General features: G+C 53.2%; 2 protein-coding genes across 3 annotated transcripts in view; one reads left to right on the top strand and one right to left on the bottom strand.

Annotated features, from left to right (window-relative positions):
• Positions 1 to 139: 139 nt before the first annotated feature.
• Positions 140 to 7,790, bottom strand: CLPS (colipase). Its single transcript, XM_050326905.1, has 3 exons — positions 5,300 to 7,790; positions 4,585 to 4,707; positions 140 to 4,509 (listed from the first exon to the last, which is right to left on the bottom strand). The coding sequence occupies exons 1-3, from the start codon at positions 5,393 to 5,395 to the stop codon at positions 4,372 to 4,374; spliced, it is 357 nt and encodes a 118-aa protein (XP_050182862.1). The 5' UTR covers positions 5,396 to 7,790; the 3' UTR covers positions 140 to 4,371.
• A 31-nt stretch (positions 7,791 to 7,821) lies between these two features.
• The window catches only part of LHFPL5 (LHFPL tetraspan subfamily member 5), a 44,050-nt gene continuing 39,269 nt past the window's right edge, over positions 7,822 to 12,602 (top strand). The window contains exons 1-4 of one of the 2 annotated variants that reach the window (XM_050326903.1): positions 7,822 to 8,233; positions 10,591 to 10,827; positions 11,278 to 11,310; positions 11,556 to 11,862. In XM_050326903.1, the coding sequence (XP_050182860.1) occupies positions 7,822 to 8,233; positions 10,591 to 10,827; positions 11,278 to 11,294 (666 nt within the window). In that variant the 3' untranslated portion in view covers positions 11,295 to 11,310; positions 11,556 to 11,862. Of the gene's footprint in view, positions 8,234 to 10,590; positions 10,828 to 11,277; positions 11,311 to 11,555; positions 11,863 to 12,602 lie in introns of those variants that run through there. The other variant, XM_050326904.1, reaches the window with a different exon arrangement.

Genomic DNA, 12,602 nt, shown 5'->3' with positions numbered 1-12,602 from the left:
GGAGGTGTGGGGGCTGCCTGGATGTCCTCCAGGGCCACCTCTGCATCCCCCATGTCCCACTTGCAACCTCCACTACTACCCTAAGCTGGGCAGTCCTCAGCCCTGGGCTGCTGCTCTGGGATGGGGGAGCCTCCTCAAGAGACCCTACTTCCAGCCCCAAAGCCAACCCCAAGGATGGAGGAGAGACGGAGATCTTCACACCAGGTTTTGGGACCCTGGGGGCTGTGGTTTGCCTGGAGCAGGTCCCTGCCCTTCCCTCAGGTCCTTCCCTGTTCCAACTCCAGGGAAAAACATCAACAATTGGTTTTCTCAAGAGGCAAAACAGAACTTTTAATGATTTTTTGCTAGAAAGGTTGCTTTTTCTCCAGAGAGAGCTTGAAGAGTGGCTTCTCATCGGCTTCATCCTAAAGCCATCTCTCAGGCATGCTGGCAGTGGTGCTGAGCCTGAGCTGAAAGGCAGAGCTGGTGTTCGATACCCACCCAAATTCCCTGGGCCCACAGCTAGGGAGGGATACAAGAGAGCAGAGTGGGACAGTGAAAACCTGGCTCAGATTTAGGAACATCCAATTGGGAGTTGTGGGAGTCACAGGATTAGGCCCCCCTATCCCCATTGTGCCTCATGACTTGGACCTGCCATGGGGACTTTGCTGCTGCAGACACAGGTTGAAGTGTTCCACGTCAGCACAGGATTGTGGGGGCAGACTGAGGATTTAGGATTCCCCAAGCCCCTGGTGCTGGCTGGGGCATCCCACACCCTGCAAGGACATGATTCATCCCCACAGCTTCTGCCTTGCGCACATAGTGGCCACCTCCAGCCAAAAGTCACCTTGGGATACCCTGGAGGGGCCACTGGCCCCCTGGATTGCACCAGTCACTGCTTTGCCATGCCCCAACTGACACTAGGGGAAAAAAGCATGTAGAGTGGGAAACAAAACGCAGAACCAAGAGCAAGCAGGCAGCCCCAGATACCTCTGTGCACCCCCAAACACCTTTGTGCACTCCCAGATGCTTCTGGGCAACCCCTCAGGCACAAGAAACCCAAGCCTCTCTGAAAGCACAGGCATCCCCAGTGCCCTCCAACCTAAATCCCAGGAGCCCCTCTGGCCCAGCTGCAGGATTAGGCCCATCATCACACCACTCTGCAGCAAACTGGGGTGTACTGGAGGGGGAAGGAGGTCATGGAATTAGGTTGTGCCTGGGGTCTTCCCTCCTGCCAAAATCACTGCCCCAAGCTGGATGCTACAGGGCTGCTGCCTGTCTGAAGTCCACTATGGGGGCCAGGGGCAGCTCAACACACACTTTCTTGGAGTGTTTTGCAAGGTTGGGAATAAGGCATATCTGCTGGGGATGTCTGCAAAGCTGGGCATTGTGTGGACACACCACTGGAGATGCAGTGAATTGAAGGCGCAGGGACTCCCTGGGAGGGGCAGAGAAGGAGCATCAGTGCATCTGTGCAGAAATTAAAAAGAAATGAAGAAGAGGAAGAAGAGGAAGAGGAAAAGGTGATGTTTTGGGAAAAAAACAGAGTTAAAGCAGTGCAGAGAAGAGGTGAAGGACAAGGGCTGGCAGAAAAGGGGGAGAGAGGGGGGAGAGGAGCTCGGCTGAGCGAGAACATCCTGTACCCTCGAGTAACAACAGCTAGGCCAGGCGGGGGAGCACCAGGGAGGCAGGAGGGGTGGACACTCAGGCGGCAAAATGTTCCACACACCTCCCTGGTAAGTGGGGCACCCCATGGGTGAACAGGAGGGGATGGGGTTTGACAGTGAGGTGCAATCCTGATGATGGGGTGAGGCTGGGGAGGGTCTTGGGCTGCCCTCCACCCCAACATCCCTTCAGTCTCATACTCCTCATTGCTTTTTAACCAAGGAGAGTTAAACCCCATGCAAAGCACAGAGGGAGGAAGGAGTAACCCAATGCTTGTTCCTCTCCATTACCCAGGGTGAAGTAAGGTCCCTGCTGGGGCGCTACATCTCCCACGTGTCCCTGCACAAGGAACCTTGCTGCAGCAAAACCTGCCTGCACAAGGATGCCCTGCTCATATCCCCCTTCCCAATTTAGATTGCCCCCACCCTAGTGTGGGGTCCCCCTGTCCCCAGGACTGGCAGTACCCCACACGTGCCAGGGGCCCCTTCCTGTGTTTGTCAGGTGTCTGGTTTTTGGTTTAAGCCAATATTTACCACCTGAGAGCTGCCAAAATAAAACTGCAGCTTCATCAGTAAATATAGGGCTGAAATGGGGGGCGGGGGGGTTCATGTGTCTACCACCTCAGCACAGCTACCTCCTTCCCACCTTTCTGGTGCTCCCATGCTCCTTCTGCCATTATAGATACACCCCAAAAAAAGGAGACACCACAAAAAGAGCATCGAATATGCCAGAGATTAGTCCAGGCTGCCCCCTCCCAGTACTATCCCCTCTCTCCTTCCAGGGAAACCCCTAATGCAGGACTCAAAGAGTGTCAGGGCTGTGGGGTTATGTGCATTTCAGGCAGCCCCAAAGCTGAGCTGCCCCTGGGGCTGGGAGATCTCTGCTGGGCTGGGAGGTCCCCAGAGCTGGGAGGTCCCCAGAGCTGGGAGCCCTGGCTATGGACATGGTGTGGCTGCCCTCTGCCTGTCCTGGCATGGCCACAGCTGGGCGTTGGTCACATCCTGCCCCTGACAGGCACATACAACCCCGGACAAGGCTAGCACTGGGCAGACAGGGCTCCTAGTATCTCCAGTGTGTGTCCTGGGTAATGGCAGCTCTCTGGGGTGCTCTCCACTGTTGTGGAATGGCATGTGGGGCTGAGGAACACACAGAAACAGCAAGTCCATGGAGAGACCCCTGTGTCCCATATCCCCTCCGCCCTTGCTCTGCCTGGAGCTGGCCATGCCTCTGCTACAGGAGAGGGGCTGCTGTTCCTGTGCCCATCCCCATCAGCTCCTTACTCCACACCTCATCCTGCACTGATGAAGACATGGACCTGGTGGCCTCTTGCCAGGGCCACCACTACGATGAGAACAAGACTCTCAAAGCTTTAACCACCCGCCACAAGTTTAAAACTAAAATCCAGGTCAGAATTTTCTCCTCTTGCAGCTCTGCCGAGCCAAACTTTCAGGGACCAGAAGGTCCCCAAGCAGCCCCCCCCATTCCCCTGCCCACACTGGGGACCCTCCAAGCTGTGCCACACATCCAGATGTGTCCCTGGTTCTTCTGCAGGTTCAGATCCTCAAGCTGCCAGTCACCCTTGTCCTGGAAAAAAAGTTTCCTGCAGCACCTTCTCAGCTGCGAGGAATGGCCTCCAGTCTTTGTGGCCTCCCCACCTGCTGCAGAGCCGCTTGGGACAGTGGCAAGTGGCACTGTGGGTGCCTGATGGTTGCTGTGCCCCCATGGATGGAAAAACATGGGTAAAATCTGCATCTGAGAAGCTAAGAACACCCTCTCTGATGACCCCTTCATCTCCTGCTCCCTCCTCAACTCTGCCAGATGGCTGCCTCCTCTTCCTCATCTTGCTGTAGTACATCTGTGCTCCCTCCCCATGCCCAAAATGCTTACTCCAAGCTGGGCATCACACCCTGCAGGCTACCCTGCCCAGGGCACAGCTCTGCTGGGGTCAGGGCTTAGCGGATTTGCCACACCATTGCAAGCCAGGGCTGCTCCCAGCACCGTCTCTCCCCAGGTCCATCCTGAATTCCCCAAACTCCTGCATATCTTGCAGCCAGAGAAGATACTCTACAAGATACTGATGGAGGTGCTGCACGGGGGTCTCCCATGGCATGTACAACTGCTGCCCATACAAGGTCTTTTTCAGGGAGGACTCCCACCTCGCTGACCTCTCACCTCCTGGCCACATCTGTTCACCCTGAGGAGGTGCAGGCATGGTCATCCCGAGCCTGTAGTGTGGCAAGACATGGGAGGTGGACATGACCACCAAACACCCTGGGCACCCACAGCTTCAACACCCCCTGCAAGTTCCTCTTCTCTGGCAACAAACCTTTCATAGGAAATGCTTCCAACCAGAGCAGCCACAGCAGGAAATAAAACAAGTCCAGCACAACCAAAGTAGCTCCCTCATATCCTGGGGCTGCTGCATCTTCCTGTCCCCTGCACCCCCTTTGCTTACACTCCCCCTGAGTAGAGCTCACCCCATGGCTCTCTGCTGACCTAGACAGATTATTATACAATTGCACACACATATAGGTAAAGCTATCATGTCCCTGTGGCTTTTTCCAGGACCTTCTGGCCCTGTTGTCCCCATGCAGGGGGCCTGCGCCGAGTGAAAACGCTGGCCTGCAGCTCAGCAGAAGCTGCTCTTTACTCAAATTCTCCCACAGGCATTCCTAGGAAAGGGAAAGGCAAGGTGGCAGGGGCATAGGTTCCAGGGAATCTCTTTCTTCACCACCATCTGTAGAAGCCCCGGGGGTCCTTGCAGACACCGAAGTCACTGTTGGTAATGGAGCCCACGATGGTCTTATCAGCGTCACAGGTCAAGCCGCTCTCACAGGGACACTTGTAGTAGACCCCATAGATGCTCTGCAGAGAACCAAGACACAGGGTGGGGGATGTGGCCCCATCCCCAGCCACCCCTGGGAGCAGGAAAGCACGTACCTTTGGGGAGCATTCCTGAAACTCGGCTGCTTTCGGTGCACATCGAGCAAGGCTGAGGCCACTGACCCGGTGGCAGCAGCCGCTCTTGCACTGGGCACTCTGCAGGCACAGCTCCCCAATCTCCTGCATGACAAGGCAGGGCCTGAGCACCAGATCCCTCTCTGTCCCGCTTTGATCCCTCCCTAGCTGTAGGCCCAGGGGGGTTGAGTGGTTGTCAAACACCAGCTCTGCCTTTCAGTATGCCTGAGTCTCCCAGTATGCCCCATTTCCTCAGTCTGGCCCAAAATGCCAGCCACTGAAGTGCTATTTTTGTGGGGTTCATGGGAGCAGGGCTGAGACACCACAGGAAAGTGTCTTCCCTCCCCAGTCTCTGTGAGCCACCTAGGGTGGGAGTTCTGGCTGGCTCAGGCAGCTGAGAGCTTCAGTCTCATCCACTCTATGACTTCCCTATTACTTTACACAGCTGCTTTTCCGGGCTCCAAGATCCCTCACAACTCTGGAAAACCCAGCATGTCATCCCCACCTGCCTCAGTTTTCCCAGACACAATAAGTTTTGCTCTTGCTGTCTACATCCATTATCCTGGGGGTCCCCCACATAGCTGCTGCCAGAGGTCAAAACACTGCAGACACCTCCAACCCTCCATGCACTGTGTGCCCCACTGCAGCACTTGGAGCAACCCCCACAGTGTCAGGATCATGATTAGTCTCCTCTTACCAAGTTGAAGATGAGCCCTCGCTGCTGCTGTGCTGACAGGGCTGGGGCCAGGAGCATCAGGGCCAGGAGCAGGCAGGCAGGCACCATGTTGGCCATGGTGGGCTCCCTTGTGCCTCCACCATGGGGCCGGCAAGTGCTTTATAGCTGGTGTCTCCAATCAGCTGACGTGGCTGCTCCTATCACACCTCAACTCGTGGCATTCCAGCAGTGCTGCACTGCCCAGGGCAGGGTTTCCTTGTGATGCCTGTGCTGCCAGTGCTACCAGCTCCCGTTCCCGGGTGACTGTCCCTCGCTGGCAATGTCAACCTGCCCTTTGGCGGCTCCTTTGGCCAAAGCGAATGCAAAGTAATGGCACTCCTGTGCTTCCAGTCCTCCCTCCTCTCCCTCACCTTGGCAGCAGCGAGCTGTGGAGCTGGAGCTCTCCGAAATGCCCTCCTTGCTGGGCACTGCTGGGGGTTTGTTCATAGGCAAAGTGAGGGCTGGCGCCACGGCAGGAGCTCTGTTCCATGAGAAAGTGCCCGTCACCAGATCCTCCATCACTCAGATGGTATGATCACAAAGGCCAAGAAACCTAAGCATACAAGAGAGAGCTCAGCCCCCTGCAAGCATCCTGCTGGCCTTTCTCAGTGCTCCAGAGCTCACCAAGGTCCCCAACCCATGGGCCAGAACCTCACCCTGCCCTGCCAAATATTTGCTCTATGTTTAAGTGCTTGGGGGCTGCAGCTGATGAAAGGAAAACAGCCCTGGGAACAGCACAGCTTTTCATGCCTGAAGTGGCTTGGCTGTTCTCAGCAACGATTAATGGCCAGGCAGCTCTGACCTTTGACAGCTACAAGGATGATGCCGAGGCTGACGCTGACGCTGGCTATGGCTGTTACACTGGCAGCTGGCATCCAGTCCTCATGACAGGAGCTGAACCTGTGTGGTCTCTCGGGATGTGAGGCACATGTGGCTCCTGGAGAGAGATCCCAAGGTGGCTGCAAGTGCCTGCAACCTGTCAGGGCAGGCTCTAGAGCTGCCCATGCTCCTCTGGCAGCAGGACATGGGGATTGGTCAGAGACCTGGCCCTGCCACAGGTGCTGGCTGACACCTTGGTGTGTCCTTGTAGCAGGATGAGCCATTTCCCTTTCCGCAGTGAAACTGTGGGGATGGTCCCCTTCCTGCCTGCAGCCCCAGGCAGCCCTGGAGCTGATGGTGATATCTGAGTTTTGAGATGTAACAAGAACTAACAGTTTTTACAATGGACTGTACCACAGAAACTACATATAGCTGAGCCAAGTGATTTAAAGTGACTAACCAAGCAAAGTCAAGAAACAATGAAGAAGGGAACTGAGGCAGCCAGCCAAGCAACACCCAGTTCCTCTATAACCAGGTGTATTGCCTTAAAGAAGTTCATAAGGCAGGCACTTCCTTAGAACTTTGGGGGTTCTAGACATAACCAACAGGCATCACCGATGAAGCCCCTCAGAGACCTTATAAGGATATGTATGCATGCTAAAAAGCATTGAGAGATGTCATAAATATGCGACAAGAATGCATGGAATGAAATATGAATAATCATGTGATGCTGACATATAAGCTGTAGTGAAGATACTGCTGTGTGCACTTTGGTGAACTGATTCCCAGGGCAGTGCTGTGATTATACAGCACTGTGTAATAAAGAATGCCTGGCTTCTAAAACTCACAAATTAAGTCTTAGAAGTTTCTTTAAGAGCGAATTTTAGGCTACAGTGGGGGGATCAAAGGGCCTGCGGTCCACCACCCCAGTGATGCAACACCCTATGTACTCCCCACCAGTGGGGGAAGACCCTTGTGACATGGCCTGGGAGGCCAGAAGGGAGTAGCCAAAGATGCACAGAATTTGGGACATATCCTGGGGCACACAGCAGAGCCCGATGGCATCCCAAGGCTAACGGCACAGCCCTTGGTACATTCTGGGGCACATGCTGGGGGGCAAGACACATCCCAACATGCATCCTGGGGCATGTGGCACATCCTGGGACACATCCAGGGCTGCACAGTGAAGCCCAGCACATCCTGCCACACATCCTGGGTGTGCATGGCACATTGCAGGGCACATAACACGTTACTGAGGGGCACGGCGGGGGAAAGAGTGCACCCCTGAGCGCACAGTAGGGCACAGGGTGCACTCTGGTGCACAGCCCAAGGTGTGTCCCAGGGCAGATCCTAGAGTCCACACTGGGGATATTTGGCTTATCCCAGGGTGCATGGTAGGGCATGCGGTGGAGGCAAAGGACAAATCCCGAGAAAGTATTCCAAGGACACAGGACACCCTCGGGGCACATTCCGGGGGCCCATGCTGGGAGCGCATCCCGCAACCGCGCCGCCTGCCTCCTGCCGCGCCCTCCCCGGCTAAGGGGGCGGGGGTCGTGCCGGCTCCTCCCGGGTCCTCCCCGGCTCGTTGAGGGTGTGGGGGAGGTCTCACCGCCGCCGCTGCCGGGCGGGCGGGGCCGGGCCGGGCGCCCGGGGAGCGGGGCCGGGGCTGGGGCCAGGGCCCCGCCATGTCCAAGCTGCTGCCGGCTCAGGAAGCAGCCCGGATCTACCATACCAACTACGTGAGGAATGCGCGGGCCATGGGAGTGCTCTGGGCCCTCTTCACCCTCTGCTTCTCCATCCTGATGGTGGTGACCTTCATCCAGCCGTACTGGATCGGCGACAGCATCGACACGCCGCAGGCCGGCTACTTCGGCCTCTTCTCCTACTGCATCGGCAACGCGCTCACCGGGGAGCTCATCTGTAAGGGCAGCCCCCTCGACTTCGGCACCATCCCCTCCAGTGCCTTCAAAACTGCCATGTTCTTCGTAGGCATATCCACCTTCCTCATAATTGGCTCCATCCTCTGCTTTAGCCTCTTCTTCTTCTGTAACGCAGCCACCGTCTATAAAGTGTGTGCCTGGATGCAGCTGGCAGCAGGTGAGCAGGGCTGGGGCAGGCGATGCACGGGAGGGGCTGGGGGCTGCCCGTGATCCGACTAGAGCCGCTTTTCCCTTTCTGCCCCCACCTCGACCCTGCTGGGAACGGGGCTGGCCTGTAAAGAGACACCTGTGTTACCTTCGTGCCATTTGCTCTCCCTTACTGGTTACCAGTGTGGAGTTTGTGGTCAGTAAAGCCTGTCAGCAGCTGAGACACAGCAGACTCACTGCATGTTGGACGATGCGTCCCCTGGGTGCTGCTGCTGCAGCAAAACTGCATGGCACCTAGGGCCCGGCCCCGGCTAGGCTCCACTTACCTGGAGGAGCTTCCCTCCAGCCAGTGCTCCTGCTCAGCCCCACCGTGCAGTGACGTTGTGGCTTTGGAGTATCAGTTCAAGAGCACAAAAACTCCGCAGGGCTGTGGCATAGAGCTCTCTGCTGTGTTTGGAATCCTGCAGGATTTAAACAGGGAGACAGTGATAACATTTGCTGGGCTATTTTAATAACTTCGTGAGCTCAGGGAATAATGTACTAGGAAGAGGGAACAGGAGGAGGAAACTGACTATGACTTGGTACCATCATTTGCATTTTCCTACTTTTCTGCTCATCCCTGTGGGTCTCCAGTCTTCCCCCTCTCTCTCCCAATGCACTTGAGACACCTGGTAACCCAGCTCCTGTTTTCGATCAAAGCCTCATCTGAAACCCAACCCAGCCCTTTGCTGCTCCTGAATCTTTCATGCCACAGCTCCCACGGAAGAAACAGCCCAGCTGACACCCTGTGGGATGTCCATCAGGGTTTCTCCAGCTCCCAGCTAAAGAAGAGAGCTCAAGCAAAGATTTAGATAAGAGGCTTGGGGCAGCTCAGCATGCTGGGGAGCTGAGTTGAAGTAGGGAAAGGCTTTGCTGTGGTATTTGGGGCTTTTACCTGTATTTTTTTTTTTTTTTTTGTTCTGGATGGGGGAAGAGAAATGTCACAGGTGGAACTGGTCAGGTGCTGCTGCATTTTAAGAATTATTTTACAAAGGGGGCAGGCTTAGAGAGGATTCACTTCCTGGCCTTTGCTGTGCACTAGGGTGCATTTTCACAGAAATTACTTCATTCCAGCTTTCCCCATTTCTCTGTTCCTCTCCTCTCAGTTAGTTACAGGGAAGATTAATTAAATACAGAATAAACCAACTGCTTTTCAGTGAAATCTTCCCTGCAGACCAAGGAGCTGCCTGCTCACCTTGCTGCTTGCTTGTCCTCAATACAAGGAAAAAAAAAACATTGGCAAAGGACAAAGCAACTGCCTCAAAAGTGTTTTCTGGTTTACTGAGCACCCAGTGACAGAGAAGAGGCACTGGTGTGGAGCAAGATGCATCTCACTGCTGCAGGAGGCTGCAAATGTCCATGAGGGGCTGGGACAAACATCTGCTTGTCCAGAGGTCCCACTATGGGGTTGTTTCTTGTGTGAGAGGAGTCAGGAACAGCCCTGCATCTGCACCAAAACACATAAAACACCAGTTGCTTCCATGCTCTGCACCAAGATAACAGTGGAGGATGTGAAAGGCCTCTGTTAATCATGTTCCAAAACCTTATAGATGAACTTGTCTCTTTTCCCAAGCCTGGTCACTCTTCCTGTCCAGTAAATACAACAGTTTTTCTGAGCATATGGGGAGGGAAAAAACTGTACTTCTAAGGTTTTGAGGCAGGAGCTGCCCTTCAACAGCCTGCCAGCACCAAGGTTGTTGCAACTCTTGTGGCAAAGCTGCAAAGGTGATATGCTGAGGGCCCTGGGGCCAGGCTGGATCAACTGTTGAGGTCATGGGTGCGCTGAGAGCAGTTACAGGAGGAGCTGATGTGCTGTGACTGGGCTGGAACCACCACAGCTGAACAAGCAGAATTAATCTGCCCGCAAAGCTGCTGCTGACACCAGCTCTACCTTAGCAAACCCTAAGCTGAAATCAGCTGCTCGCAGGATGCTAGGAAGGTTCTCCATCTTGCACAGACTAAACCCATTCCAGTTTTGTTTGGAGAAAACATTCCTTTGAAGTGACATGGCCAGGGATGCATGAGGAGAGGCGGGAGAGATGTTGCCTGGGCAACACAGTGATCAGAGATGCTGGTGCAGCAGTCCTTGACTCGGGGGAAGGCAGCATGTTGTATCCTGCTCCTCCCCAGCTGTGGAATGGAGCAGAGCCCAAAGTGATGGGCAGTCACAGAGCCTCTTTAAGCCTGGCAAGCCAGTCTCTAGTACCTTATCTGTTTCTAGCACTATGTTTGCAGCCATGCTCCCTCCACCTCCCAGTATCAGCTCAGGAGGCAACTTGTGGTCACTGTAATGTCCCCCAATGGCAACTTGTGTCCCTCTCGCTGCAGCTACTGGGCTAATGATCGGCTGCCTGATCTACCCTGATGGCTGGGACTCGAGCGAGGTGAAGCGCCTGTGTGGGGACAAGACAGACAAATACACGCTGGGCGCCTGCACTGTGCGCTGGGCCTACATCCTCTGCATCATTGGCATCCTCGACGCTCTCATACTGTCCTTCCTGGCCTTTGTGCTGGGGAACCGGCAGGACAACCTCCTTCCATCTGATTTCAAAGTGGAAAATAAAGGTAAAGACAGCTAGGGCTGAGCTCTGGGGCCCTGTCCTGCTGCAGTGTTTCCACCACACAGCTCCTTGCTGTTATTGGCTGATGTGGCACTGAATGCCATGATCTAATAATCACAGTGGGGTTGGATCAAGGGTTGGACTTGATGATCTCGGAGGTCTCTTCCAACCCAGTTAATTCTATGATTCTATGATTTGGGAGGATGGTGGCTTCTTTCCTGGCACAGTCATCACACTGCTTCATAGGGATGGAGAGCCAGCAGCAGGCAGAAAATTGACAGAGAACAAGGCAGGAGCCCAAACAGACCCATACTAGCTTTCACAGGCATGGGGCTTTCTTCTCATCCTGTTTTCAATTTTCTCCCTTTTTGAAAACAAACCTGTAAAACATACCCAAGACTTTCAGTTTTATACCACACCCTATTAACACTGTAATTATCTTTTTGTTTTACAGAAGAGGGAAATGACTGACAGAGCTCATTACCACGTAAGTGATACCCACAGACTTTTAATGTTTCTTCCCAGCATACATAATGTTGCTCTTGTATTCTGATTACTAAATGACTAACAACTGGTTTTGGTGCTAAAGTCACATTGATTTTATTTGTGGTTAGAGAGGAAATAGTCTTTGCTTTGCATCCCAGAACTGGGAAAACATAAACCCTTGTCAAATGATGAAAAAAAAACAAGCTTAAAATTTGGCAACAGCTGACTTATTCCTTCTGTTCCCAGGGAGACCCAGAGCTCTTCTTCCATCATCCCTTTTTTTTAAAGTGACTTTTCTAGGAGATTTAAACTTACCAAATTCTGTGGATTTTCTACAACTGTTTTCTTCACTCATGGGGCTGCGCTTGGCTAACAGCTCTTGTGGAGTTTATTGGATGGGAAGAGCCCAAATGGGACATGGGGTTTTTCTGAGTCCATCGACAAGAGGGGTCCTGGGCAAGAGGGGAGCGATAGTGATTTGCTGCTTTTTTTGTGGGGTTTGTACACCTTCTTTCAAGGACATTACTTATGAATAAAGAAAAAATAAAAATCAGTGTTTTGGATTTCGTGCTAGTCTGCTCGGGGCAGAGGAAACCCTCTGCCATGTCCCAGGTTGCACTTTAACTTGAAAGAGACGATGACACAGCCAATTCCTACCTGAGTGGTGAATCAGTTTCCCACTATGGGCAACAGTAACCAAAAATATGCTTTCCTGGGAAAAGAAAAAACAAACAACAAAACCAAACCTCAATCTTCTGGGCTGTAGCAGGCCTGTAACAGCACCTGCAATCCACATAAGATGGTGCCAGTCACTGCACCACCCCACTAACTTGATTTAGTCATCATCTCTTATCCCATTCAACACCTGCCCACAGCAGCCTGTGGGCAGAGTCCATTTCTGCAGAAGATAAAGCAGGACATTATCCTGTCCAGCTCTTACCTGGTCAGAACCCAAAATTAGCCTGCATTATGATTTTAATTTCTACTTGCCGTAATTTGTTGATTCCTGTAGCAGTCAATTCAATTCAGTTCCAACAAGTACCTTCCAATTTTACATTTCCTTCGAAAAAAGTGTCTGGGAAGGTTTTGTTAAGATTCTTGGCTAGGGAAGACAGCAGAGATACAACAGACTTAAAGCAAAATGTATTTTAGAATGGAAAAATTCCAGCAGAGTTGTCCTGCTATTTATTACTCTTACCCGCTTTTTAAAACAGATCACAAATACCAGCAACAAAATCTTTACTTATACCATCTCTCCGTCTCATTCCACCATCACTCACTAGTGAAGCAAAT

This window comes from Myiozetetes cayanensis, unplaced genomic scaffold (genome assembly GCF_022539395.1).
Source record: "Myiozetetes cayanensis isolate MyiCay16 unplaced genomic scaffold, myiCay2020 scf32, whole genome shotgun sequence".
Classification (NCBI taxonomy): Eukaryota; Metazoa; Chordata; class Aves; order Passeriformes; family Tyrannidae; genus Myiozetetes; species Myiozetetes cayanensis.
Note: the sequence above shows the minus strand (reverse complement) of the source record. Positions and strands in the feature narration are given on the sequence as shown.

Excerpts from the sequence above, each read along its gene's own strand:
- CLPS (XM_050326905.1), bottom strand. The coding sequence starts at position 5,395 with ATGGCCAACATGGTGCCTGCCTGCCTGCTCCTGGCCCTGATGCTCCTG. Across the intron at positions 4,708-5,299 it reads GAGGGCTCATCTTCAACTTG|GAGATTGGGGAGCTGTGCCT; the intron begins GTAAGAGGAGAC and ends CTTGTCATGCAG. Across the intron at positions 4,510-4,584 it reads TTCAGGAATGCTCCCCAAAG|AGCATCTATGGGGTCTACTA; the intron begins GTACGTGCTTTC and ends GGTTCTCTGCAG.